The following is a 27,721-nucleotide window of genomic DNA, read 5'->3' as shown; positions in this document are numbered from 1 at the left end:
TATTACAGTACAAGTTAATAAAGGCCTGTAATAATTCTTTGGAGCGATTGCATAATTTGTTGATCAGGTTCTTTGGAAGCGGAGGTGATAGCTCAAACAGTTTCCTCCCTTTTACCTAACACTAGGCAAAACACTGACTAGACCTAGACCTATATAATAATAGAAATAGATTAGATCTAAAATCTGGATCTGGATTCTTATATAGGCTTAGGCCTAGGCCTACCCCAGCCTTGGCCCATAGGCCTAGGCCTAGGCCTAGAAAAGATCTTGGCCGAGATCGACGCAACGGTGAAAGAAATAGGCCCTTACGTATAGCCCGAGGCCGATGAGTGAGATGCCCTGGCCTACCGCGTATGAATATTCTGACGTCACCTTTGACGCATGCGTAGTTCTCAGTGATGTTGAAGGAGGAACATTGAGTTTCAGCATGGCGGATGGTACACCTACTACAACGACTATGAAACGTGACTTCAGTCGAGTTTTGATTACACTTGACAATGTACTCATACCTAATGATAAATTGTCAGAAACACCTTCGATGCAAGATGGGCTTGACAAAGAAGTGGAAATCGACCTCAGGATTTTGGGCTGTGAACTGATTCAAACTGCGGGAATCCTGCTCAAGCTGCCTCAGGTAAGAAGAATGTCATGGCGCCCATGGGCCATGGGATAGGAGGAGGTCCTTGTCTATTATTGCTGTAACATGTCACTTTTCAGTGAATACACATAGTAGATCTAGATCTAGAATTCTAGTCTAACAATAGCATGGCAATTGGAGTACGATGTCAATGGTAATAACACTTTACTAATATGGGAATCACATAATGAAATATGAGGTGAAGGTTGAATAGGCCCCATGACAGTCAGAGTAGAAGAATGATAGTCTCCCTACTCACTAGTTGTGAGAAATACTATGAAGCTACAGTGAAGATCTCTAGAATCTAGATTAAAAAAAAGCACAACATGTGACTAAACGTAAAACGACGCAAACTTTTTAGGTAAGAAGGCGGCCATCTTGTTTGACGTCAGACAGGGATACCCCTCCGATCATGTGATTACATCTAAATATAGCAAACCGCATGGCACCGAAGATGGATGTATATGTAGATCTAGATCTAGATCTAGATCTAGAGTAGGCCCGCATCACCGCGCTACTGTTTTGGTGCGCAACCCCCGGTCTCCTGCTTTGTTTTGGATAAGAACAGCGAAAACGAGGTCATTTTCTGTGAGCATGCGCAGAATGCAGCTTATTTCACTTTCGTTTTGGAGGTTCCTGTCAACACACGTGATTCTACGGTGTCGGAAAGTTTTGCCCCTTCATATTAATGGTTTTCGTAACCGGTATCGATCAATTTACTAAGCGCTTGAGTAGTCGATTATTTAGCACATCTAGCTAATCTAGCTCTAATGTATCGTAGAATGTATACTAGAATCGATAAATACTATCGCAGGCTGCTTCTTAATGCCCAGGAACGTGTTAGATAGGGTTGCGCACTGAAGCGGACCAAATTTGGGTAGTCCGTTTCGTGCGCAATATCGGCTTTTTTGCTATTTGGCATTGATAGTGTGGCTTCTAGGCCCTTTGTTTGTTTTACTTATTAAGTTATTTCTCTATGACCTGCATTGTGCACTGAAACAGACTGTTTTCCTTCCATTTGGATGCATTATATTGCCATTGGAAGATGATAAGTTAATGTATTCATGTCAAAATTAATTAATATGGAAATATAATCTCCAAAATGTTCAATTTCTTCTTTTCATGTCTTTTTCTTCTTCTTTTTTGCCCTTTTCCTTAAAGAATACTAGTCTAGGTATAGTCTAATTCTTGTTTTCTTCTTTCACTTCCTTGTGTCCACAGCACCTTTCTTTTTCAATTTCTTCTTTTCACGTCTTTTTCTTCTTCTTTTTTGTCCTTTTCCTTCTAAAATACTAGTCTAGGTATAGTCTTATTCTTGTTTTCTTCTTTCCCCTTCTTGTGTCCACAGCACCTTTCTTTTTATCCATTATCAAAACACATACACACGGTGTAAGGAAATCTCCTGTCAGGGGGCGCACAGCTCCCAAAAAGAACACGCCTAATTGACTTTGGCCTTCCATTATGGTCAGTACAGGAACTTCTTGTTAGGAAAAGAAGACAAAGCAAGGATAGAGAAAGATGAAAAGTGTCAGAAAAGAGCTAGATCTAGATCTAGATCTAGAGCTGTAAACATGGTACTATTGCGCACCAAACAAGACGATATGTTGCACCAAACCAGAAACCTTGCGCACCAAACCAGACACACGTTACCAAACAAACACCACCACAACATATAGAAATTTTAAACTGCTGTTACAGTAATGTGCTACACCGTATAGAGAGGAAGTTTTTCTAACTTCTGGTGAAAAAATCATGAAGATCGACCTGTAACTTCCAGAGATATCCACAAAAGATCGCTTACTGTATATCGCACCACAGGATGTACTCTATATCTATCAAGCTTAATCTTTATCTTTTGCTTTTGGAAATTTTGATGGCTGAATGATGGACCGCGTGTCTTCGTTTAACCCTCGTCCTGCATGGGGACGGCGGGACGGGTTTATGTCACCGGATAAGCCTATTTCAGCACCCCGCCTGCTTTCTGGTCCTGCGTCAGTCTAGCCCCTGGCTCGGCGCACACGCGTCGAGCACTATCTCCCCTTGAATTTGGGTCCCGCGTCGGATCCGCATTCACATAGCTCAAGTGTGTGTGTGCGTCAGTCTGCTAGAGTTTGTGTGCGTTTGTGGCCTTCTTCTAGAACCGCCTGCATTGGTTTGTAACCGAGGCATACGTCTCATTCAAAACATGGCAAGTTGGTAGCTCTAGATGTTCGTCAAATGAAATTATGGAAGTGGCTATTCTCATCGGGGGTGAGAATAGAAATACGATCTACCTCTCACCCCGGGTGAGACTTGCCAGCGTAGGCTATTCTCACCGGGTGTGAAACAAGACCTGTTTTTCCTCATTTTGGAATACTGTTTATCGGTGTGGATGATCAAATTGATAAAGGCCAAAAAAAGATTGCGTTATAGCACAAAAGTAGCAATGCCAATCGCCCGCTGCGCCTTGGGCCGGAAATCGGCCTCCGCGTGAGGGGTAATTTTTGGGCAGCTCGGAATCAGAAGTGACTCTCTTCTAAGTATAGTTACGGGAAAACTCCTGGACAAAAATAAATGAAACTCTGCAACCAACCAGAGGAAAGGTTAAACTAACGACATGCCAGCGTACAATCCCGAACGATTACTAGAAGGAAGTGGCTATTCTCATCCGGGGTGAGAATAGAAAAACGATCTACCTCTCACCCCGGGTGAGAATTGCCAGTGTAGGCTATTCTCACCCGGTGCGAAACAAGACCTGCTTTTCCTCATTTTGGAATACTGTCTATCGGTGTGGATGATCAAATTGATAAAAGCCAAGAAAAAATTAACGTTATAGCACAAAAGTAAGCTAATTTGATCATTTTCAAAGATGCTATGGCTATTTCACTTTTTGAATCGAGCCGAACTACGCGGGTCGCCATTTTGTTTTGCCCGGAAGTTCTCGCAAGATCTACTCCTCCCCTCTCTCTCTCTCTCTGTCTCTTTCTGAATACTGTCTATCGGTGTGGACAATCAAATTGACCAAAACAAAGTTAAAAAATGATGTTAAAACACAAAAGTAAATTAATTTGGTTGTCTACAAAGATGCTACAGCTATTTAACTTTTCGAATCGAGCCGAACTACGCGGGTCGCCATTTTGTTTTGACCGGAAGTTCTCACGCTACTCCTCTCTCTCTCTCTCTTTCTCTCTCTCTCTCTCCACTGCCCACAGACAAAATTGTACGTTTTTGGTAGGCTACAGTTGTAATGGAACGTTTGTTCACGGCACAGAATTCTACAATGTTTCTGTTATCACAGTGTAGAATTCTGTGGTTTAGGGTGAACGCACAATTTGTTGGCCTAGATCTAGGCTATAACGGTGAACGCGCACCAGGTGAGAATAGCCAAAAGACTCGCCTGCACTATTCTCATCCCGGGTGAGAATAGAGGTGGCCTTACTAGAATCGAAGATATTGCCGTGTTTGTGCGAATTTCCTCTGCGGTTCGAAAACTAAGCGGAGCTGCGGGTTGATCGCAGACCACACAAGCGCCCCACATGTGTTCCTTATTGCTGTAAAATTTCAGATCTCTGCGTTTAGTAGATTTTCCGTACCAACTTAAAATTACCACCCATCCATTGATAAAACACTAGATCTGGAAACTAGATCACGCATTCTAAACGCGAGGTGCCGGCATGCAAGAGGCGCGTGATCGCTAGGCGGCATGTGATTGGCTGCCTATAACCAAATAGGTCACCGATGACTACATCGCGGGATTTCCCGATAGTGCTTTACTGAGTTTTAGAAGGAGCGATCGCGTCGCGGTAAAAACGATGTCACGCAATTCACCAAATTTCACGCAAATATCAGTCTTTAAGATCCAAAGTAATAAAGACATCGAAAAAGTGATAGCAGAACTAGATTCTGCACTAAAAATCACAGGGAGATGCCAAGTTTCATTCATATGCTCCAATTCATTACTGACTTATGAATTTTTTTCTCAAAATACATCAAAACATGTCCCACATTTTGGCAATTTTTTCCTATATGAAGGTCCTCCAACATTTTGCAAACAAAAACCCCAATAACTTTTTTATTTATATGGATTTTTAAAATTTAAAAACCATAGTTCTTAAAATTTACTTTATTTTCATTTAAGCCCATTTTTAAGCAATTTGGATGAACATTTAATTTTTCATTGTCATTGCTAACAAAAGCAAGCTTATTTGATCGTCTTCAAAGATGCTATGGCTATTTCACTTTTCGAATCGAGCCGAACTACTCGGGTCGCCATTCGTTTTGCCCGGAAGTTCTCGCAAGATCTACTCCTCCTCTCTCTCTCTCTCTCTCTCTCTGTCTCTTTCTGAATGCTCTCTATCGGTGTGGACGATCAAATTGACCAAAACAAAGTTAAAAAATGATTTTAAACAAGAAAACTAAATTAATTTGGTTGTCTACAAAGATGCTACGGCTATTTAACTTTCCGAATCGAGCCGAACTACGCGGGTCGCCATTTTGTTTTGCCCGGAAGTTCTCGCGCTAGGCCTACTCCTCTCTCTCTCTGTTTCTCTCTCTCCACTGCCCACAGACAAAATTGCACGCTTTTAGGCTAACACTAACAGGAGTAATAGATCTAGAACGTTTGTTCACAGTACAGAATTCTATAATTCTGTTATCACAGTGTAGAATTCTGTGGTTCAGGGTGAACGCTTCACTGGTTGGCCTAGGCTGTAAACGGTGAACGCCCACCGGGTGAGAATAGCCAAAAGACTCGCCTGTGCTATTTTTTTACTTTCCCTCCCGTCTCACACTCAGCTACCAGTTGTCTATTTTCTACTAAATATTGATGCGCTGAACACGAATATCAACTTCATTTCCGTCGCAAATTAATAGTTTTTTGAAATATTTGATTGTTTTTAACCGAGATAGACATGCTAGGACCAATCGGGGGGTTCCAGGGGGGCCTGCCCCACTGGTGTAAAAGAACATCTGGGGGGTTACAGGGGGGCATGCCCCCCTGTTTTTACATATAATTTGATATTTTACAGTTAGATTTGAAATTGTCTTGAAAATAATTGATAAGCGACAGTTTTAGTGGCTTTAGTGTGATCTGCAGCAAACAGTACAGCAGTTTGACCCCTGAAACAGTGCATCTGTGTGCGGGGGTGAAAGTAAAAATTTACCGAAATTATAGAACAAATTGACCCACTTAGACACAAGGAGCTTTAAAGGATAGTCAGGAAACAAGACTTATTTTTTCTGTACAAAATCTTTCAAATGAGCTTGATTTTGTATGGAATAATACTGCCTGATAAAAAATAAGCTTATTTAATAATTTTGAATACCATTGTGCAGGTACAAAGAACAATTTGAGTGCCAAACATTCGAAAATTGACCTATCATGACCTATGTTATCACCTTTCGAACCGCAGGTCATTCAAAATAACAAGAGGGTCTAGAAAGGTTATTAGAGTGGGTGTAACTACTCGTAATGTCTTATCAGCTTATTTATGAGAGGGAGTTATTCTTGTGTTTGTAACACTTTATAAATAGAAAGCTATGAAAGATAAAGCGTTATTTTCTTCGTTGGTTAACACACTCCCTCGGTATTCACAGCGAAAACACGTTTCACGTCGTATGCGCTGTACACCAACACAGCACACACTGAGTGACCCCGGCGGCCTGCCCAGAACGTCCAACGTAATCTGTTACTAAGATTCACATCTCAGCACAGGCGCAGGACAAAAGTTAAAGTTTAAAGTCATACAATTAGCCTATTTTATGAGCCTGGAAACGAACCCTGGTCCCGGAAGGTTTTTAAAAAATTTTCTGTTCTCCCGACTGACCAACAGTTTTTCCCATAAATTAGGCCTATCATTTGTTGCTTTGAAGTTTTTTATGTAGGTTAGCCTAGAATCTAGATCTAGGCTATATATCGTATTATGAAGCATTTCAATCCCCGACGAATGCGAGTTAACTGTGTTTGACTGTGCATCAATACTGATGACTTGATCTGAGTATGCACAGACAATTGAACATTTTCTCAAGTTTTATTTTTGAAAAACTTCATATAACAATTTATAATATATTTAAATTTATACATTTTCTTTCAGGTGGCTATGGCAACTGCCCAGGTTGTGTTTCAAAGATTCTACTTTTCAAAGTCCTTCATCAAGCATAATATGGAGGTAAGTGGATTCATTCTGTATATGGTGTGTGCAATCTCTTAAAGTACTAATTGTACAACTGACATTAATCCAGGAAGATAGTCAACGTAAAATGCCCCTTCTGTATTTTTCATTTTATCATGTTTTTTGTAAATGTAAATCCACCTTGGGTTAAAACTATGGCTTTTGGTTCTGCTCAGTTTTTCAGTTTTTGTCTTTATGTGATTAAACTGTCTCGCAACTGGAGAGCAAGTTACAATCGTAGTCTGGCACTTTTTCGCTGATTTTTTAAACTTGTATTTTTCTTTGAATTGACCTTGAATCAAGATTATTGATCTCTGCCATTGATGGCGATTTATAGTTAACTTAACAATGAAGGAGAGAAGTAAATGAATGAGCAGACAATGCTTGGTCAGGAGGAAGAATATAATATATTACATTGATGAGGATTTAATCTGGATGTAGTTATTTGGGTCAAAAGGCAAAAGGGAAGACGGCAGAACTAGAACTGATCAGTAAACCATCCTTTTCCTGCCAGAAAAAGCTGACTGACTGAAAAATATTGACTAAAATTTAAATTAAAGTTTCATTCTATATTTTAATGTCTTTTGCTGTTTGTTTGTCATGACTAGTTGCTGTAGAAGAAGGGTCACCAAACTTTAATCAAAGTGAGTTGGGATAACAGAAAATACGAGCATGGGCTGGGTTATTCACACAGTTTAGCTCAATACACTGAGTACATGAGTGCAGGCGTTGTGATGGTCATTTTCCTGAATTAATGTCAGTTGTTTTGAAGGAAAGGATTTCTATATATACCGTGAATGACATGTCACTCACTTGATGTGGAACAATTCATTGTTCGCTTGTTTTCATGACTAAATGAAGTACTTCTCTTCAGATTTGAGCTTATAAAGTTAAATTGGTCGTTCTCTGTCAATATGTGGTTCTATTTTATTGGGGGGGGGGGTCCCATCAAGGAAAGTTTGTCATAATGGTTGTAGTAGAAATCCTTTCTTTGATTAATATTTTTTTTTATTGTTCAGTACTATCGACTGATCAAAACTTGCTTGAGAGTAAGTTTTGCCAGGGCACTGGTCATGGTAATCTCCTTATTTAGTGTTCTTGGTCTTAACTTTTTATTACCTGTTGACAGGTTGTGGCCATGGCCAGCATAATGCTAGCCTCAAAGATTGAAGAGTGCCCCAAGCGAAACAGAGATGTGATCAATGTCTTTCATCACGTCAAGCAAGTGAGAAATAAAAGGTAAGAATTAGATTGTCGCATTTTCTCAAAATTTCATTATTCTTTTAATGCAATTCCTCGAGTTAAGCTCAGAATTAGTATCGGCATATGAACAGTGACACCAGTTTGCCTCTTCTATACTCCAGTGCTGATGGCGTAGACTGAAACAACCCCAGCAATCCCCATTTTTGTTGCTTTCCGAGCTAAAGAGTAAAATGAAATCACATCTCAGAGATGTTTACCGTGAATTTTTCCCTGCCTATCAATTCTCCTCACCCCTTTCACACTGTTGTACATGAAATAATGATGGAATAAGGGATTCTCGAAGTAAAAAAAAATAAAAAAATAAAGTAGGGTAACTAAAAGAAGTATATAGTTGGTAAGCTGTTCAATTGTTCTAAGCTCAAAATGCAAAATTTTTCAAGTGAAAGAAACAAAATCATTTATATTATACTTGTTCGTGTATCTTTTCTTGTCTTTTTTTCTTTGGCATTAAATTTCAACAACATATTATTCGAACACATGCTTTTAGATTCCACATAAAAAAACTGCAAAAGAGAAAAATCAAAATTTTCGGCTTAATACATCCGGACAGTTGCGTGACGATATGTTCATGTCCTTTTTTATGTTATATCAAGATGTGAAGGCTTGGCTGGGGGCAGATGTGAGTCATTTAGTCGTATTCAGGTTTTTGAGCCATGTTGAATGTGATGTACCATAGTCATTTAAGTTTTAAAGAAAAAAGAGAACCCCAATAATGTTATTTATAAAAAAAAGCTAGAATTGTGAACATATGTGTTGAAATCCTGCTCTTTAGAATTTTTTTTGCACAAAGTAATGAGCTAAATTGCTTTTATACACAATAGCCCAAGCTGATCTCACCCTTGGCTACTAGTTGTGAAAGATGGAAACTATGGAGCATCATGTGTTCAACTCGAGGTGCCACTTTACCACGAATTTTGGAAGAGTGAGAGTATAAGACTTTGGTTTATATCAGTTTTTATTCCAGATCATAGTTTATGATGTTTTTTTGTGTTTTTTTTGCCTGTCTACAATACCTGGAAATATAGGTGGCACCTCTAACGTACTATTTTCTGTCCAACTAGCGTTGTATTGAATGAGGACCCCTGTGTTAATTTAGTTTTTTTCTCTCCTTCCACCACCACAAACTGGATGTGCACAGATAATCTTCTGGCCTTGGTTTGAGAAGTGGAAAGCTGGAGATAGACACACTTAATGGTTTGTCTCCTCCGCCTCCTTGCTCAACCAGCAGGCTGGATCCATCTTCTTGGGTACAATGGTTTGTATATAAACAGATCATATTGAAAAGTTTGGGAAAGGAAGTTCACCACATTTGTCTTTCTATATGGCAGAAAGATCTGGTCATCATTTGAGAGTTTCTTGAGTTAATTATGTCTTACAATATTGAAACAGAATGTAATTTCTTTTGCATTTGTTTGAAGCCATATTTACTCTGAATACTATATAATCATCAAATTTATTTATGTTCAAAGTGATTGTGCTGCACCTTTTTCTATCTGTGAACCATGAGCCACAAGAAAGATTAATATTTTTATTTCAGGTTTATAAAAGCAAACATGAAGATTGGCTTTATGAATCTGTAGCCTTATAATTGAACAAATTTCCCTTGATGAAGTGTTATATGAAAGACTTCACTGACCACTTTATTTGTTGTATATTGGTATTAGGTTGCAATTGGTATTTCATAATTCCTTTGTCTGAATTGTGATTGGCATATACACACCAATATTACTGTCAGCCAAAGTTACGTTTTGCACAATGTTGACCTGTGTAGTCCATATTTTTGCTTAGATTTTTTACACATTTATTTAAATCAAATAAGTGTCTTAAAAGATTTGTTCTAGTTCAAGCGTTCACACATTTTATACAGTGTGATTTAAACTTCCATTTTATGCTACAGATCGTTCTAAGGGGGATGAGCTGACACCAAGCGGTGTGGACTGCTCAGTTGGACCAAGTCAGAGCACCATTCGGAGCTACTGGCCAAGCTGACGAGTGTCTCCGTTTTTTTGGGGAAAAAATGTGCTGCTGCTCTATTGAATTGAGGAAACCAAAATTTAACCTGTTTCCCTGGATCAGCTTTATGTGTGTTCATTAGGGCTATTTTAAAAAAATTTCATGAGTCCGGATCCCTCCTCTCGAGACCACATCTCTTCTCCGACTGAACCTTCAATGTATCGTCATACGGCTCAGTTTGAAATGTCATAGCACCATGACGCTTGATTCTGGGGTGAGGGTTGTTGCATTGTGTCTGAGTCTGGCTCATTCTCCAGGAAGTGGCTCATTAACATGGCGGTCTTCTCTTTTTCGAAATGTTTGGTTTAAAACTTGTAATTTTTTATTTTTAGGACTTGGAAGGAAATAATGTTATTGGTTCTGCCAGTTCATTTTTGCAATGCTAGTTTGTTGAGGAATCTTCGTGCTTAAATTTTTTTATTGCCACTACCTTTAAATTTTGTAACTTATAGGTATTTGTTGGAGAGGTTCTGGCTGAATAAGGGCTACAGGACAATTGTCCTTTATTTTCGTGCTGTTACTGGAGGGTGTTTTTGCCGGTAGTTGAAGGGGGTCACTGATGGGTTCTACCTCTTTACTTTCCCACTGTATCTCTGTCCATCTGTCTTATTTGTTCCCAGCACTAAATTACCATTATTATGTCAATGTTCTGCTGTTTACTTTAACAAATAAAGACGGTTTAGTTTGTCTGTTTGGTAGAATCACAGAAATATGTGAGTAAAAGAAATAACGCCATTATTTAAGCGTTTATTTTTATGGAAGAGTCGTGCGGTGATGCTGAAACAAGATTTGTCGCAACTATCGTTGGGAAGATAAATTTAAAAGTCGCTGAAACTGTTCACTCATCTGATAGCTTTCCTATCAGAGATCTATCGTCCTTTTCTCCGTCTTTTTTGTGTCTGTTACTCTCTTGTTACACACCTCTATAATCTCGGCACTTATATTACCTTATTGTGTTACAATTGGCGTAAAACTTTTAACTATAACTAAAGTGTGAACCCTGGTCCCCTGAGGATTAAGAACTTGTGCCCTTGTGTTCCCTTTTGTAAACTTGGGTCAATGCATCTTGTTTTAGATCTTTGTGAGCTCCAAGGATCACTGCGTTCTTATAGTATAGGATATGTGGATTTTAAGACAGATGGTGAGAGCTTCAGAAAGAAGTATGGACATTACTGCAGATTCCGGATGCTGCTGACGGGATGAGATTGTGGTCCGTGGGCTGCTGATTGGATGAGATTGTGGTGAAACTGAATTTTGATTGATTGGATGGAATGGTGGATGTCTTACTCTCCTGTCGTCGAAGGTTGGCAGTTTGTGATTTCTTGCAAAGCTGGTACTCTGAACTGTGAGGTATCCTCAGACATCATCAGGACCTGGTAAGGAGTTTTTAATCAGTTCACTTGTTCACTTATCTGTACTCCACTCCACTTTTTAAAAATTGAAAACATGGAAAACTCTTTGCGACTATTGCAAATCAGAATTTTTTTGAGGTGCAATGTGAGGCTTTAAGGAAAGACCTTTGGATAGTGCCTTCATACAGTTAGCTTCCTCAGAACGGTTTAGTGTGTGGTGTTTTTGGAAATCCCCACCCGCCCATATTGTTGCACTGTAGATTGTAAATTGGCTGATTTATCAATGTGCTCATACTGTGCTGGAACAACATAGCCTTTTCTTTCCTCATCTTTACTCTCGTCATTTACCTCTACTTTTTTGTATGTTTGTCATTCTCTTGTGAACTGCTATTTCCGGGGTGCCTTGATAGTCGAAGCAGAATTTGTGCTGTTGAGGTTAGAGAGGTGAGCAGAGTAAGCCCGATTCCCCATTTGGACTTCTGTTAATATCCACCCCTTGGTGCTCTTAGGACCTTTTATGCAGTTGCGAGTGCTGTAAATCTTTACTAAAACAAAACAATCTTGGGTTTTTTGGTTTTTAAAAAATCTGTTGGTTGTTTCACATTCTATTGAGACTGAAGAAATTTGTGCCTTTCTAATCTCTCAAAAATGTTCTTTATAACCAAGAAAGAAAAGTCACAGAAACATTGGTTATATACAGTATTTAAGTGGTCATGTTATTTTCTTTTTCACCGTCTACCTTTTTCGGTCATTCCCTCATCCAAGTAACTTTGAATCCTCTTTGCACAGGGTTCTGCTTATGGCTGCTACCAGAACCTCTCACAGAAGATTGTCGTCAGTTGTGCAAAATGGCCCCAGGTCAACCGACATCTCTCGTTTGCTGCTCGAATGGTCTCGGATGTTCGGATGTTTCGCTTTTTTTTTTCAACTTTACTGTTCGATATCTGGTATCTTGGAGGGTAGCCGAGAAAAATCTTTTGTTGCATGGCAGGAAATTGGATTTCCCGCTGCTGTCGTCAGACCGAGGGGCTCTGTGGCATTCAATTGCTGGTGATGGTAATTGGTAGCAAATGTTGAGCAGTGATTACTTTAATTGGAAATAATTGTGTGTGGGGGGGCTGATAGTGATTACACAGAGGAACTTGGCGTTAATCCCCACGATGTGTTTCCCTTCCTGATAGTCAATATAACCCTCGGCACCCTAGCAGGAGGTACTGGCTCTCTTAATTGTAGAATTATATTTTTCCACATTTGGGCTCGAAAGTGCGCATGTGATATTTACTTAAAGGTGTCATTTTTTTTACAATACAGCTGTTAGCTTCCATTTCGTTGAACTGAACCCATTTCGTTGAACTGAACCTAATTATGACCTAAAAAAAAAATCAAGCATGTTTGCTTATGGAGGCTTTGATTTAATTGCCACCAAGTAGTAACTTTCCCTTCAGGATGGAAGGTCTGTCTGCTCTCAGTTATATGAAGCTGTATCAATTTGGGGTTTAATCAAACTTTCTGCTGTGTGTTTAACTAGTTGCTGTCTTTGATCGGCTACTTACCATTCCTTGTGATATTCAGTAAGCTATTTTATTGAATGCATGTGTAATGCCTATGATAAGAGTAAATGCCATTCCATTATATGGGGTTGAGGGTTAAAGCAAGGTCTAATTGCATAAACATCAAAACAGCTGTTTGCATGGTCGATGCCAAGCAATTTTGATTCTCATGTCATTTCACCTGTTTGGGCCGATTTTCACATAGGATTTTTTTTGGGGGGGGGGGGGGGAACTTGGCGTTAGTGTGCCAGTGTCTGTCACAAACTATTACGGGAAGAGCTTTACAGTCGCAGCCTTTGGTGTCGTATGTCCTGATAAATGAACTACCGACACGGGTAAGGCAATCCCAATATGGTTTTAGTTAATTTGTGCCTTAATTCCCTACGCCGAACTGTGATCAGAGGCTCGGCTCGAGGACGGACCTATAATTCTAGCTTAGATTTTTGTTTCAATCTACATATCCATGTTAAAATAAAGGTTATAATATAACATTGACTTCCGGGTCAAGCGTTTCCCACCGAAAATCGGAAGTTTTGGTTCAGTTTTGAAGCGCGGTTTCAAAGTATGCGATTTTGTTTTATCGGGATTCCCGTATTATAGCCCAGACACCAGTCTTAGTACTTTTACACAACAAAGTGTTTCATTATTTTGCTCACTAAAGAAATGCAGGACTCTTCTTTAGAATATTGATACTACTGGACTCAAATTGCCATTGCTCTGTTATTGAGAAATCAATATTTTTCAGTGCTAGATCTAGATCTAAATTGTCAAAATATTTTTTTCTCCCCATAATCATCCTTTTTTGGTGAAGTTGCACAAAAAGTTCCACTCTGTATGTAAATAACTTCTGATTTTTCAATATTTCCCAGTTCTATTCATTTATGGTAATTTTGATGTATCATTTGCCAAGGTGCAAACATTTTTTGTTTCACAAAGATTATTTTTTTTGTTTTCAAATTTTATCTGCATCCAAGCAAAATTGTGTTGCATGATCGCCTCTTACAAGAATCAAAGTTGAAAAATACACAAACATTACAGATATATTCTACAAATCATACTGAAATTTTCAGTGTATAATATGTTGGTATTTATTTGAATTTTTGGCCCCAAAGACCTTTGAACTGCGCTCTAGTCACCATCTCATTTCGCCGTCCCGAAAAAAATTCTTCCTCCAGCTGAAAATAATAAATAGCCAGGGATGCAACTTTAGCGCTTTTTGCGGTATTTCCGGTATTTTGATCCTAATCCGCTTTTCCGTTATTGAGATCGAGATAGAATCTATAGTTTGGAAAAAAAATACATCTAATCTATTTTTCCTTAAATGTTTGTCATTTCTTTCTATGTACACCCATTGTTTTGTTTGTCATTTCCCTCTATGTACACCCTTTGCTTATGTTTGTTTGTCATCATATGTTAGCGAGACCGTGGCGCATTGATTTTCAGCTATTTAAAAAAAAGTTGAGTGGATAGCGAATGAGTTAATGCGTTGAGGTGAAAATCTCTTCCATGTCACTTCATTTTTCTCAGAAGTTTTAACAAACAGCAGAGGTAGATGGCTTTAACCACTGTAGGTCAGATTAGGATGTCCACAGGTTGAAAGGCTGCTATCTTTATGAGTAAACTGGACTCTACCCAGAACAATCGGTCCCAGTAAATAGGTACACCATACAGCGGGTGATATTAGGCTAATAGCGGTCTGGTGTACATTTTTGCTATTGCTCCGTTATTTCTGCTGACCTATCAAATATTCCGGTCTGATTTTTCGTTTAAAAACCTGTAGAAGAACAATTGTCGTGAAAGTGCACATTTATATTTCTGCTTCTTTGCCAAGTTCGTACAACTTGCTGTAAAAAATGACATAAAAAAGAAACGTGTATGCTGTGCATCGCTGCACATGTTTAGTTGCTGTGGTCGGGTTGTTATGTAATCTAAAATCTTAATCTGCTGGGGTTCTGAAGACGTGATTTATTCTTTGGACCCTACCCAGAATTTTTTTTACGGAAAGATATTTCACAACAGACCATTGTTGTGTTGTCTTTTTTCAATAAAACTAAAAAAGCAATAAAAACATTTTCAAAAGCCGTATGGGTGCGGAGCCTTGATTGAGCCGCTGTAGTGATATTATCAGTGCTCAGAGAAACACTGTACTCTCTGTGTTTGATAGCCGTGTTCCAAGCTGCAGCGCTTCCCTCCTTGGCGGGAATTTTTTTTTTTTTTAGCCTCCCCCCCCCAACACGTACACCTGTCCCCAATCACTGATGTTACTTCAGTGTGTTGCGTCCCTTTCAATTGCAGCATAGTAAGGGGGGTTGGTGGTGGATACGATAGCAGACTTGTCAACCTGTAAGCAATTGCTTATCCTAGTACGCAGAACTGCCAGCAATACGGAAATGCACGTCAAAACGATCAAATACACATCATTTTATTTTCTTGTAAGCATGATCGCCATTGCTCAAAACCAGCTGTTGAGCCCTACTCGGATCGTAAAACTTGTCCCAGGTCTCTGCCTCTCCTTGTTGAAGGCCTAGAATTTGTCTGTGTTGCCCGATTCCGCATAATCCGAGTTCACATCGTAAGTTGAGAATACGCGTGCAATTACAGATACCTCTTGTTTTTCTCCATCGAGTATTGGAATAAGAAATTAATTAGCTTTTGGTGTCGCGAAATATTTCTTTTTCAAAAGAAACAAAATAATGATTCCCCAGCCTGAAAAATAAGCAAAGTGAATTTGGAGGATTGGCAAGTCTGCGATAAGATAAGTCGAAACAGCCGTGTCATTTGCTTGGAACAGAGAGCGCTCTAGTTGTATTCAAGCTCACTATTGAACCCTTAAGGCTAAGGGCTTGCAAATGGTAAAATATCGATTACCGCCCAGCACTAATAGACAGCATTGGCACAGCTGTTCTAACGTGATTTACAGTGTCCGCAAGATATTGAATTTGAATGATTAAATTGAAACCAGAAGTGTGGGTGGTTGGCGGGGGCTCTGGTGTGGTTTGCTTCTTCTTTCCTATCAAACATCTGTCGTCCTTGTCTTTCCTCCTTTTTTTGTGTTTGTTATGCTTTTGTAACACCTCTGATCTTCCGCACTTATACGACCTCCTATTGTGTTGCAAGTGTTTGCAAGACCAGAAGTTTGGGGTTTCCTCTTTGAGAATATGGTAAGCCTAGTGTCAAGAAAGGGACACAGTTGACCAGTCGAATATAGCACGAAGTATCCTGGAAAGATATGGTGATGTGGAGGGGAGGGACTTTTTCAAAGTTTTCGTCTTTCCTTCACATGTCAATCTTGTTCTTTGAAATTGATAGATGTGAGTGTGTAATTGTGCAGTCATTTATGTCATGTCAAGCAGTGAATTACTATTTTGGACTCGAATCAAAATACGAGCAGAACTTAAGTATGAGGTTGGATCTCCCATCTCTTGCTTTCGCTGGTTGGGGAGTCAGTCAGGTCAGCTGCACTTTTGCCTCCTCAAATTCAGTCCGCTGTTTTTTAAGACTTGTATTGAAATCTATTCAACGCTTTTTGCTTTTTTATGATAGTTGTTGCTTGAAATATTGAATTGCTGTAAAAAAGGCCACTTGGTATTGGGGATTTTCATATCTTGCTTTCATTCATAGCGTGCGGTTGTATTGTCCGTCCCTTTCTGCCTTGACACCTTGGGGGAGGGGGTGGGGGGTGTGGCATGTGTACCAGCTACGTTATTTTCCTTTTACTTTGTGTTGCCCTCACTGGTATGCGATCAGTCCCGGTTGATGTCGTTATGCATTGATTTACATGATGTATACTTGTTTTCCATTCTAGTAATTCAAAATCAATGCAAGCTGTTACGTTTGCGAAATGGTTACTTCTCTCTACTACAGTGGTGTAGTATTTTCTATAGTGTCCAGTTACTGTAAACTGTATCACATCTTCCTCTGTGGCAGTGGCTGTGGGTTATAGAAGTGATCTGCCTAGTAAAAGTTTTGGAAACGGAATGGGTCCTTGTGTGTGTGTCTCTCCTCCAGGAATGTTTCTTTTGGGCTTTCCCACAAGTGCTATTGAATGTACCCACACTGCGTCTATGATGGGCTTATGTCTCACTACAGCATCAAAAGTTTTCCCTCAGACCAGACCATCAATGATTTATTTATAGAGGCACCAGCCATAAGTTTTCCCTCCTGACCCGATTGAAAGTAACCCACCCACCCACCCACCCCCAGTTGTTTCTTTTTTGCTTTTACTATGCACTAAATGTTGTGCTTGCTTCACTCTTCTCCAACACACTGGTTCAAAGATTGAATGGCAGGTGGTTGTAGGGTGGTCTGGTGGGGTTTGTGCTCCTTCTTTTCTATCAAACATCTATTGTCCTGATCTCTCCTATTTTTGTTACTCTCTTGAAATACCTCTAATCTTCTAAACTTATTAGAATTTTTGTTACAAGTGCTATAAAACTCTTAACTAAAACTAAAAGATTGAATAGTGTTCGGTAAATAACCAGTTGCATGCAATTATCTGAAGTAGAAGGAAAGTCTTTTTTTCTTTTCTTTTTTAAAATTATTATTTTTTTCCCACACATTCGCCTAGTGTTAAATTTTATTGTTTTGCTAGTCTCCTCTCAAAATTTGGATATGGGTAGTTTGACCGCTTTTCTTTATTAAAAAAAAAGGCATTGGAGGCCCCCTATCTGGCATGAAGGGGAGGAATGAATGCACTAACTGTTTATGATTGCAGATGGAGGTCCGTTGTTAATACACATGTGGTAATTGCTTTGGTGTGTCATCTATCTGCCTTTTTCTGCTTTTCTCAAATTTCTGAGCCCCGTTTTATGCTTTTGCAATGATGTGGTTTCCTGTGGCAAACAGCTCAGACTTTGACCGTTTTTGTATTATCTAGCATAGTTGGAGCTGATGTTTTCTGCCTACTTTTGGGTTTATGCCAGGATTTGATGAGTTGTAAGGGGCACGGTTTTCTAGGTCTAACTTCTCTCTCTCCCTCTGTTGTTTTGGTCTGTCCTGCATGAAATGTCGAGTGATTTATCTTCACTATTACTCAAGCCAAATCAAGAGAATGGTGGCGGGTGCTCTGGTGTGGTTTGCTCCTTTTTTCATGTAAAAAAATCTTATCATCCTTATGTCTCTTCTTCCTGTTTTGTGTATGTTATTTTATTTACTCAACACCTCTAATCTTCAGCACTTACTTATATATATGACTCAATTGTGTTGTAAGTGCTGTAAAACCATTACTAAAACAAAGGGAGAATAGTAGGGAATTCTTACCTGATTTTTGTAAGTGGTTTGAGTTGCAATGTGCTTTGAATGGTCAATATTAATGGGAGCAAAATATTGGTTTTGTTTTTCTTCCCCTTTTGTTCTACTTTAGTCCATGGCTGTTTGTCTTTTGATTAGTTCCCAAAAAAATTTTTTTCCCCGTCGGTACGAATGCCAGGAAATTTTAAAATTTTGCTTGGGTGGTGGGTGGAGGCCTACTCTTATCGATTTTAGACCACCAAGGGATCTTAAGCATGTGCATCTTGCACACAGGTCATCCGAGATTTTTCACCCTCTAAGAAGGCTAGGTGTAGATCTTGCCTACCGTAAGATCAGGGGTGTGGCTGAAAGACAGCAGTAAGAGATTCATTTTTGAATAGCTATAAAATCTCCATTGTATCCAATTTGTTTAATGTTTCCCACCGTGAGCTTTTATATGGTTGGCAAACTTTACTTACACAGTGAATTCTGGTATTTATACTGTTTCAAAGTCAGGTTGAATGTATATTTAGGGGATACCAGTTATATTTTTAATATTGCCATGGTGTTGAGAGCGTGGCAGCATTATTGTTAGCTTTGATTGTGTCCATTACAATTCTCGCTCTGAGGGTTTGCGCTGTTACGATTTGGGCCTCTTGTCACTAGTCAATTTCATACCCCTGCTGTCAAACTGTTGAATGAGGTTTTCATTTTACTTTAACCCGTTTTTTCACCATTTCCCGGAGTTTTTTTCTAGTCGCCTAAGCCTGGTGCACTATGTCTCATTATAACCCAAAAGCTTGCCTCCAACTTCTAAATGTCGTAAACAAAGGCTGAAGCCATAGTCATTACTTAAAAAAAAGCATGGTTCGGGCTTCGATCAGAAAAACAAGCAAAAACTAGCAGTAAATGAAACGAAACAGTTGTCACTAGTACCGGACGCTGTGGAACAGGGTTATTACCGCCAGACTGTCCCAGCGTCTGATGGGGTTTAGAGAGTTAAGGAGGGTAAGGGACACCAATTGACCATGAAGTGAAAGTAACATATTGTGCCCGCTTACTTTTTTCTATACAAGGAAATGGTTTTACTGTGTGCTTTTTCTGTTGTTCTCCCCCCCCCCCCTACCTCCCCAACTCAAACACACACACAAATACAAATCCATCATCTCTCCCCCCCAAAAAAAAATAATTATACGAGGTGTAGTCTAAACATTCACATTCCATTTCATTGTTATGATAGTCTTGCAAATTTCTAAGACATTCTTAGATCTAGCATTTTGTTACAAGGGAAGTGAAAAAGACATGCTACAAATATATCATGAAAGTAAAAGTTGAAGTAGTTTTATATTTAATTTGTTTCCTTATTTTAGAAATCTTGATTTCTGGACGGGAAGATGATTCAAGTAAAGCATAGGACAAAAATTATATGTTACTTTTTTTGGATCGTGGTATTGCCCAAAAAAAAGAGGGGGGGGGGGGGGAGAGAATCATGAAGCCCCTGTCCTGATTATGGTTTGAACTTGAGTCCAGAAAGAAAATGATAGAATGATAGTTTAAGTGGACCACCTAAAATGGCCACTTTTTTCCCCAACGATGGGTGAATGCCTTGGGGCAGGTTCCACTAGAAGTTCTTCGGTTTGGCTGTGTTTTCAGTTTATAGTGGGTTTCTCAACGATGATTGTCGACGGCGTAGAGTTGGTTGGGAAGAACATGCTTGTAGCAAATTTCAGTTCTTGTAAGTTTTTTCTTTTATTACCTAATTTGGTAGCTGCAATTTGACCTGTAAGCTGGAAGCTCCATGGATGGTTGGTGGGGGGTCTTGTGTGATTTGCTCCTTCTTTCCTATGTAACATCTATCGACCTTATCTCTCCTCCCTATATTTTCCAGTAACACTTAAGCTATCCCTTCGAATTTGTCAACTTGCATAATATGCTGAACAGTGGCAGAGAACGGAATAAAAAGTTGATCAGCACACTGTGCCGTGCTCTGTGCTAGTCAAGAGAAGTGGGAAACACCAATGTCAGTGACGTCATGAAAAACCACATGCCATCGCATGCCCATCATGTGTAGGTCTTGTGGGATCTGATTTCTCAGAGACAATACTATGGCCAACCAAAGGTCATGCTTCAGATGCTCATTCGCTCTCTGCGTCACTTGCTTATACACAGTGTGTAGGCCCATTGATAGGTGTGATAATCGAAAGCACAAAGTACACTGGTGGTGCTTCTCTCTGGCCTGCAATCGGCACACGTGTACACTTGTCTTTTTGTCGTATCTGAGCTAAGATAAAGTCAACCTGCTGCGGAAATTCCTTATAGCTATATGATAATATACCACCAATGCTCAAAATGGTGTATAGCATGCCCCAACAAATTTCCAACCTGCAACCGAGAAAAATAAAGTCCATTTGTTCTGCATGTGAAAGTGATGAAACGGATTTTTCCTGCTAATTTATGCAAAATTGTAGATGGCTATTGTTGTAGCATGCTGATAGTGTGTGGATTGTAGTTTTTTGAAGACGATTTTTCTCTATCCCCTTCACATTGGGGAGTGGTTCATTGAACGTATAAAATCTCTGTAAAGTTACGCTGTTAGTTGAAAAATTGCTTTGTCTTGGGGACTCTGTGCACGGGGAAAAAAATGTTTGGCCAGGCTGAAAGTTGCACTCTGGATTGCTTTTTTCAAGATTTATTTCTGATGAAGTAACTTGAAATTTTCTCCTTCGTGATATGTTTGTTTCTTGCTTTTAGCTATTGAAATGATGCAAGTGGGTAAACGTAACTGACTGTCCATTTTCTGTTTTCAGATTTAATGATTTTAGATTTTTTAGTGGTGGAAAAACATTCCTTACATGCACAAGTGGCATCATCAGTATGTATCTAGTTGCTGGAAATGTTGGTGTGAAGCCTGGAACAGACAGTACAAACTTGGCGTGACTGTGTGACAGGAACCACGTGGCCTTGTGGACGGGACTGCTGTCGTGTAGTCTTAACCTTTCCCAGCCTCTCAGATGTACATGATTGCCTGGACATGTTGTACTTTGCAACTTCATGTGTTATCAAGTACCTATTATGTCCTTTGATATGAAGGCTTCCTTTCCCTATTGTTTGGGAGCCAATAGACAAGTGTTTGCTTTGCTGCAGTTTGGTATCTTTTTCTATTATCATGTGGAAACTGGCTACAATGTATTTGCTTTAGTCAGCATCAATTTTGATTAAACAGGTGAAATTGCTGGTGAAGAAACTCTCAAATTTTGACCTTTTCTTTAAAAAACAAAAGATTATCTGAGCACATTTGTCATGGTTTGTGAAGAAGAGAAATAGTTGCATTAACAATACTTTTTTTCCTCAGCCTTGACTTTTATTTTTCCCCTCTAGCTCTAACTATATATTTGTTGGATACAACTTTTGAAAACCCCCTTTTCTTTTTCTTATTGTTGTATTTTTTTCTATCTTTTTGTAGGAATATTCACCCACTAGCTTTAGACCAACATTACATTAACCTGAAGAACCAAGTCATCAAGGCTGAGAGGAGAGTTCTCAAAGAGCTAGGATTTTGTGTCCATGTGAAGCATCCTCACAAGGTAGGGCCTGTTCTTTAAAACTTTAACGCTGTATGATTTGAATAAATTTTTGCTTGTTTGTGGTCAAGTAGAGCGGCAGGAGCGATGGGAGAATATTAGAGCTGCGCACTTTCGAGAAAAAGCTATCAAACCCGCGCATTATTTGACGATATCGATACAATTAGCTTTAGATTTCTTATAACCAAAACCAATACCATCCAACATTTATTTATGTAGCCTTTGCGCTTTACTGGATTTGGGACCAGCATACATCAATTACATTTTGTATTGAATGAATTGGCTTTTCAGATATAAAAACATATCTACAGGGTGGGGAGGATCTTTAAAATATGTTCCATTCATTTTTTGTTTTGTTGTTGTAGATTTAGATTATTTCTTATGTTCGATCATGATGGTCTTTTCATCCAGTGTGGGACAGTATTTAATTGACTAAGCTGTGTTTAGCTCGTAAGATATCTTTTAAATCAGCACACTCCTTCCCTGGAACAACAACACCCCCCTCCCCCCAATGCCTCAGCAAATGCAAGGAAATAAAAACCTATGCACTTGTGGTCAATGTATTGATTTGATGTTCTTTTCAGATCATTGTGATGTACCTGGAGGTGCTTGGTAGCACCGGGAAACGGCAGCTGGTCCAGTCCGCTTGGAACTTCATGAATGACAGCCTGCGCTCCGATGTCTTCATGCGCTTTCAGCCCGAGTCTATTGCTTGTGCTTGCATTTACCTGGCTGCACGACAGTGTCAGATTCCATTGCCCAACAGCCCCCCTTGGTTCTGGCTCTTCAGAGTGACCGAGGATGAAATCCAGCAAATATGTTTGTCCATCCTTCAGCTCTACGCACGTCCTAAGGTAAATATCCCGTCAAAAGAAAACCAAGTAATGAAGGCTTCCTCCACTTTAGCAATTTTAGAACTAGGCACAACTCATGTTGTTCTTGTTTTTTTTTTTTTTTAAATGAGCCCACTGTTGCATAGATGTTTCCATGTGGTGTCTTGTGTATCAACCCTGTTCTTGGCTTTGCCTAAGAAAGTGCCTTGTAGAAAGTAAAAATGTTTTTGGGAAAATTTGATGGTTTAGATAAATGTCAATTCTCATTATCTTTTGATGCGCAAGGAGCTAGGTCCTGTTTTATTTTTCCAATATAGGTGCCCTGACAGTTGTCTCTCGTGTTTTGCCACTGTTCTAATACACTGTTCTATACTTGGTTTTTCAGCCCAACTATGAGAGTCTGGAGAGGACGGTGGAAGAGTTGAAAAAGAAGCAGCAGGCAGCAAAGTCAAAAGCCCGAGGCATTCTGTCAGATGTGGACACCCCTAATTCTTCTTCGCGCCAAAGTGAGTGCTTTTGATTTATAAGGAGTTTGTTAAGTTAAGGCTCTGATACGGACCCTCCTCCTGTAAACCACTTTTTTACATGTTTACAAACTTCTGCATTGTTTTGATGCAAAAAAAGGACTGGTAATTTAGGAAACTATGAAGAAATAAGCCTATGGCAGATAACATGTAGGTTTATGCATTATCAGGAAAAGCAAAAAGCTTAGTATTTCATTGTTTTACAAACAGTGCATTGTTTTGACTGGTGTGAGAAACCTGTGGATTATACTCTGTTGCTTAGATATTTACTGGCTGATCTTGGCAAACAAACCACACTTTTTGAATTAAAAATAAGATATAGTTTCCATATCCCTTGGTTGAAATGTAAGATTAAAAATATCCTTGTGGTAAAACTGCATTATCCTCTTGGGACGCAGGGAGGCTTGCGCTCAAGCAACAGATGTGGCTTCTTTATTGAGTGAATTCATAATTCTTATTGATTTACTTGGTTTTCCCCTCCCAGATTCTCCAAAGGTGATCAGTCCCAATCCTACCAGCTTACTGGCCTCCATAAAGAAGGAGAAGGAAAAAGCAGATGCAGACATGGCCAAGCGGTCTGACAACAGCGAGCACGGCAGCAGCAAGTCAGGGCAGGGCAATGACCACCAAGTCCTGTCTGGCAAAAAGAGGAGTAGAGATCACAGCGACGGCAGTGATCGAAGTGGGGCCTCTGGGTAAGACCTGATTTATCCATGGGCAAGCTCTTTGTGTCTGACTGAAAGATAGTTCTGTAAAGAAATCTCAAGACAAAACATCTGTAGAAGTAATTTCCTTGAAAAAGTGTGCTTGGTTGGTGATAAAAACATAATATCCAGTGTTTTTTTCCTCGAGGTCGTTCTGGATGTTTCATTTTACGAAGGAAAAGTAAGGGGTATTGCAAATTAGGGTGCATGGTTTGCATGCAGTCTTTTGTTCTTTGTGAACTATTTACTATTGATTTGTAAGGGAGAAAATTGCTTGTTTCAAACAGGTGGACATCTTGGATAGTGTCACTATAAAGTGGTCGCTTTTAAGGCGTGGGCCTCAATATTCAGCTATTTAACGGATTTCCACTACCGCCATTTCTTCCGCTAAACCACCACTTTCTGTACATAATCAAGATTGTAAACGTTTGTTAAGAGACTCTAGCTTGAAATTATCTTCCAAACCCTCAAATTGGTATGAAATAACCTTGCTTTGTATTCTAGGGTTAAACAGTATAATAATAATGGGTCTCGCGAAAATGGTCTTATGTCGTGATCACGCGGAAAGTTCCTCCTTTTTTAAGATTCTGATTTGAGACCCATTCTCGGACAAGGGGGCTAGCCCAGATTTTAGGGGTTTCCAGAAGTGGACATTGTCTTACCTATTGGAGAAGTTCGGTTCCATTGGTGTGTATATTTGTTTGGTTATAGAGAAAACTCTACTTGTCTTTTACAGAAACTGAACAAGGGGCAAACACTTTGCTTTCGATTTTCTCAAAATAGCATTTTTCGGAATAGCCCCCTTGTGCTTAAAAGCGACCAAATATACAACAGAATTCGAAGGGGAAGTGGAAAGTAGTTCTTCGTTTAGGAAGGTGCTTGTTAGAGCAGGTTTTGTCTGACAGTTTTATAAGCAAAACTTGAAACATGGCAGCAGATTTTTGTTTGTGGATAGGAAATGGAATTTCCAGATTACATCCTGATGTAGAAAAAACAGACACAACTTGTTAGCCATATGTCCTCTATAAAAGTGGTTGTCTTTAGTTTGAGTTTATGTTTGTGTGATATCAGTAGTCATTATGTGTTGTTTAGTTTGCCCAACATGTTTCTGACATTTGTGTTGAACTCTGTTGAATTGTCCCGTTTCAGGTCATCTGGTAGTCACTTGAGCCATCGTAGCCGCAGTCCAAGGTCTGATTCTCCAAGCAGCAAGAAGCGAAAACGTTCCCCAGGCAACAGAAAACCAAAAAAGTTGGAAGCGTTTGGCAGGGAGAAGCACAAAAAGAAGTGAGTGTTGTAGGAGGCTTTGGACCGTTGTTGTGGTGTCTGTTGAGGGGGCGCAGTGCTTTAGCTCGTTATTTCTGGCAAGCTGCTCCCAGAGGCTTTGGGTCGGAACTACTGATCGGCTGACAGGGGCACTGGCAAATTCCTCAATAGGTTCATTTGTTTTGAATGAATGACCAGTGTAGTGATGTGTATGTCGCTCTCGGGTTTTGACAAGAGAAGGCTCTGGCATAGTGGGAAAACCCCCTCCAGAGATATGGAGTTACGGTTTTGCTAGTGGACAATTGAAAATTGTTTTGTTTTTCTCTATGTTCGTCAAATTTAGGAGCAAATTTTTAAATTCTTAAAGGTTTGAATTGAATGCCAGTAGCAAGAATTATTTTCATGATAAATTGAACTAAGTGTCTGTTGTTGAACAATGTTTTTTGTCTTTTTTAAACATCACCATAGCATTACTGCTTTCTGATTTTATAATACTTGGCCTCATTGAGTGTGTTGTGATGGATGGGTAACATTAGTATGTTGTGCAGAATTTTTGTGATACCGCCATCGACACAACTTAATCATTCAGAGGGCGGGCTGCTTTGATCAGGGCCAACCTGGGCGGAGAGGTAACATCTTTTCTGAGATGTGGAGACGCTCGATAAAATTCACCCGTGTCCAGGAATCAATCTGGAGTCTTTTGCATGCTGCAGCGAGGAGCCTGACAGCTACACTGGGGACGCCAGCACACTTTGTTTCTGGGGATGTGTAGATGAGTGTTTTGAATTTGTTTTGGTATTTATGGAAGGTTTTTCTTGATCTATTGACAGTGGTATGATGTATTTTTTCTCTTTGCCAGGTACAGATCACGCTCAAGGTCTCGCTCCCACTCGCATTCACCTCGCTCTCCTGTCCGATCTGCGAAGCTATCCAAGAAGTCCCGTCGAGACGAGTACAAAGATGGCCGGGACTACTACAAAGACAACGGAAGAGACTACAAAGAAAAGGACGGCTTCCGGGAGAAGGACTACAAGGACCGCGACTACTACCGGGAGAAGGACCACAAAGACAGGGGAGACTACTACAAGGACAGGGACTACAGAGACCGTAGGTCCTACACCCCAGAGAAGGACCGGCACCGCTCCAGGAAGCACCGTAGCAACGGGCACCGAGACAGCCCTATACGAGACAAGATAGATAAGCATAGACGTTAACTTGTTTTCTTGTTAGATGACGGGCATTGTGTGCAAGAGGTCTTTGTATGTTAGGATGACTCCTTACTTTGGAACTTCAGTATTCATTTCAGCTAGACTGTGTTGCCTCTCATTGGAATTTCTTTTTCTCATATGTCTGCTATTGTTTAGCAGTGAACTGGCATCAGGTTGCACTTAACTAATAGGTTCTAGTGTGTAATGTTTATGCATCCTCTATATGGACATAAGTGTTCACTTCTTGTAACATTCCGACCGGTGATGTAAAACATTGATGGAATTTTTACCAGATCTCTAGAAAACATCCTCATAAAAGTACTGCCATGTATAATGCATGTTTGAGAGTTGAAAGATGGTGGACTGTGTTGTCTGAACCAAAGGAAGTAGGGGGGGGGGGGGAATTAGACTTAGAATTAGAATTAGAATTTTTTGCTGCTAACAAAATTTTTTACAAAGCCAAGTGGAGTGGTATGTGAGTAAGAAGCTCTCGTGAGAGTAGTTACATAGCGTTGTTTTGTAAGCCATTGGAAATAACTGTGATGTAGGAAGATTTTGATAAATGTACACCATTATTTGCAATACTGACTCAGGACGGTGACAGAATGTGTACATGTTGACCAGATGGCGGAGACGTCTCGTGATGCAGAAATAGTTATGGGTGTGTTTGAAATTGAATAGTTGTACTTTCATGTGTGTGTGTGTGTATGATGATGTATGTAACCTGTGCATTTGGGGACATTAAAGACATATGACATGTATGCTGTCTTGAGAAGACTTTTCATTTTCTACTTTCATGATTTTTTTAGAACACTTTGCCATCACAAGGCTGAAATAGTAAAAACTCTTGCCATCTAAGGCAAAGGCATTTTGGGGAAAATCCAAAGAAACTGAATTGTAAACATGGCTGATCGGTGAGATGAGGCGGTAAAGTGGTAAAGAGAAAAAAATATGATTTCTTTTTTCTACAGCATGTTCCAAATTACTTTGGTCTAGTAGCATTTTTCTGAGATACGTCTGTAAAAGGCTGCCCTGGACCTTATTTCGGACTGAACATCTTTGTGTGAGCTTTTTAAAATCCCTCCTTGTCCACACTTCCACTCAGTTTTTTAACACATTACACCCTAACTCGCCCGGGATCGCCCGGGAATTCCCTTACGCGCTCCACCCTGACTGGCCCGGAACCGCCCGCGCCGACCCAGCGTCTTTAGAAACGAAAGTCTCGCCTTGACGAGACTCTGGGACCGGGATTTTGATTTGCATAGTATAGCAAAAAGTTTCTTCTTTCGTTTGATACCGAAACGAAATTTTTCGGGCTAGTAGTTTTAGTATTAGAGCTGATCGAAGTGCGATCGCGTTACCGACACTTCGAAAGTGTCTCGACTTGTTGAAAAGCGACACGATTGAGTTCG

At 39.8% G+C, this 27,721-nt stretch overlaps 1 protein-coding gene across 1 annotated transcript; it reads left to right on the top strand.

Annotated features, from left to right (window-relative positions):
• The first annotated feature begins 392 nt into the window (after positions 1–392).
• Positions 393–27,070, top strand: LOC101855525 (cyclin-L1). The gene is made up of 9 exons (XM_005109106.3): positions 393–634; positions 6,709–6,783; positions 7,916–8,025; positions 21,657–21,777; positions 22,359–22,628; positions 22,993–23,113; positions 23,616–23,826; positions 24,985–25,122; positions 25,961–27,070. The coding sequence occupies exons 1-9, from the start codon at positions 428–430 to the stop codon at positions 26,313–26,315; spliced, it is 1,608 nt and encodes a 535-aa protein (XP_005109163.1). The 5' UTR covers positions 393–427; the 3' UTR covers positions 26,316–27,070.
• The last annotated feature ends 651 nt before the right edge of the window (positions 27,071–27,721 follow it).

Source organism: Aplysia californica, unplaced genomic scaffold (assembly GCF_000002075.1).
Source record: "Aplysia californica isolate F4 #8 unplaced genomic scaffold, AplCal3.0 scaffold00749, whole genome shotgun sequence".
NCBI classification, from domain to species: Eukaryota; Metazoa; Mollusca; class Gastropoda; order Aplysiida; family Aplysiidae; genus Aplysia; species Aplysia californica.
Note: the sequence above shows the minus strand (reverse complement) of the source record. Positions and strands in the feature narration are given on the sequence as shown.

What these genes read in the sequence shown, in the direction of transcription:
- LOC101855525 (XM_005109106.3), top strand. Translation starts at nt 428, where the DNA reads ATGGCGGATGGTACACCTACTACAACGACTATGAAACGTGACTTCAGT. An exon ending in TCCTGCTCAAGCTGCCTCAG is followed by an intron (nt 635 to 6,708) that starts GTAAGAAGAATG and finishes ATTTTCTTTCAG; the next exon opens with GTGGCTATGGCAACTGCCCA. An exon ending in GATCGAAGTGGGGCCTCTGG is followed by an intron (nt 23,827 to 24,984) that starts GTAAGACCTGAT and finishes GTCCCGTTTCAG; the next exon opens with GTCATCTGGTAGTCACTTGA.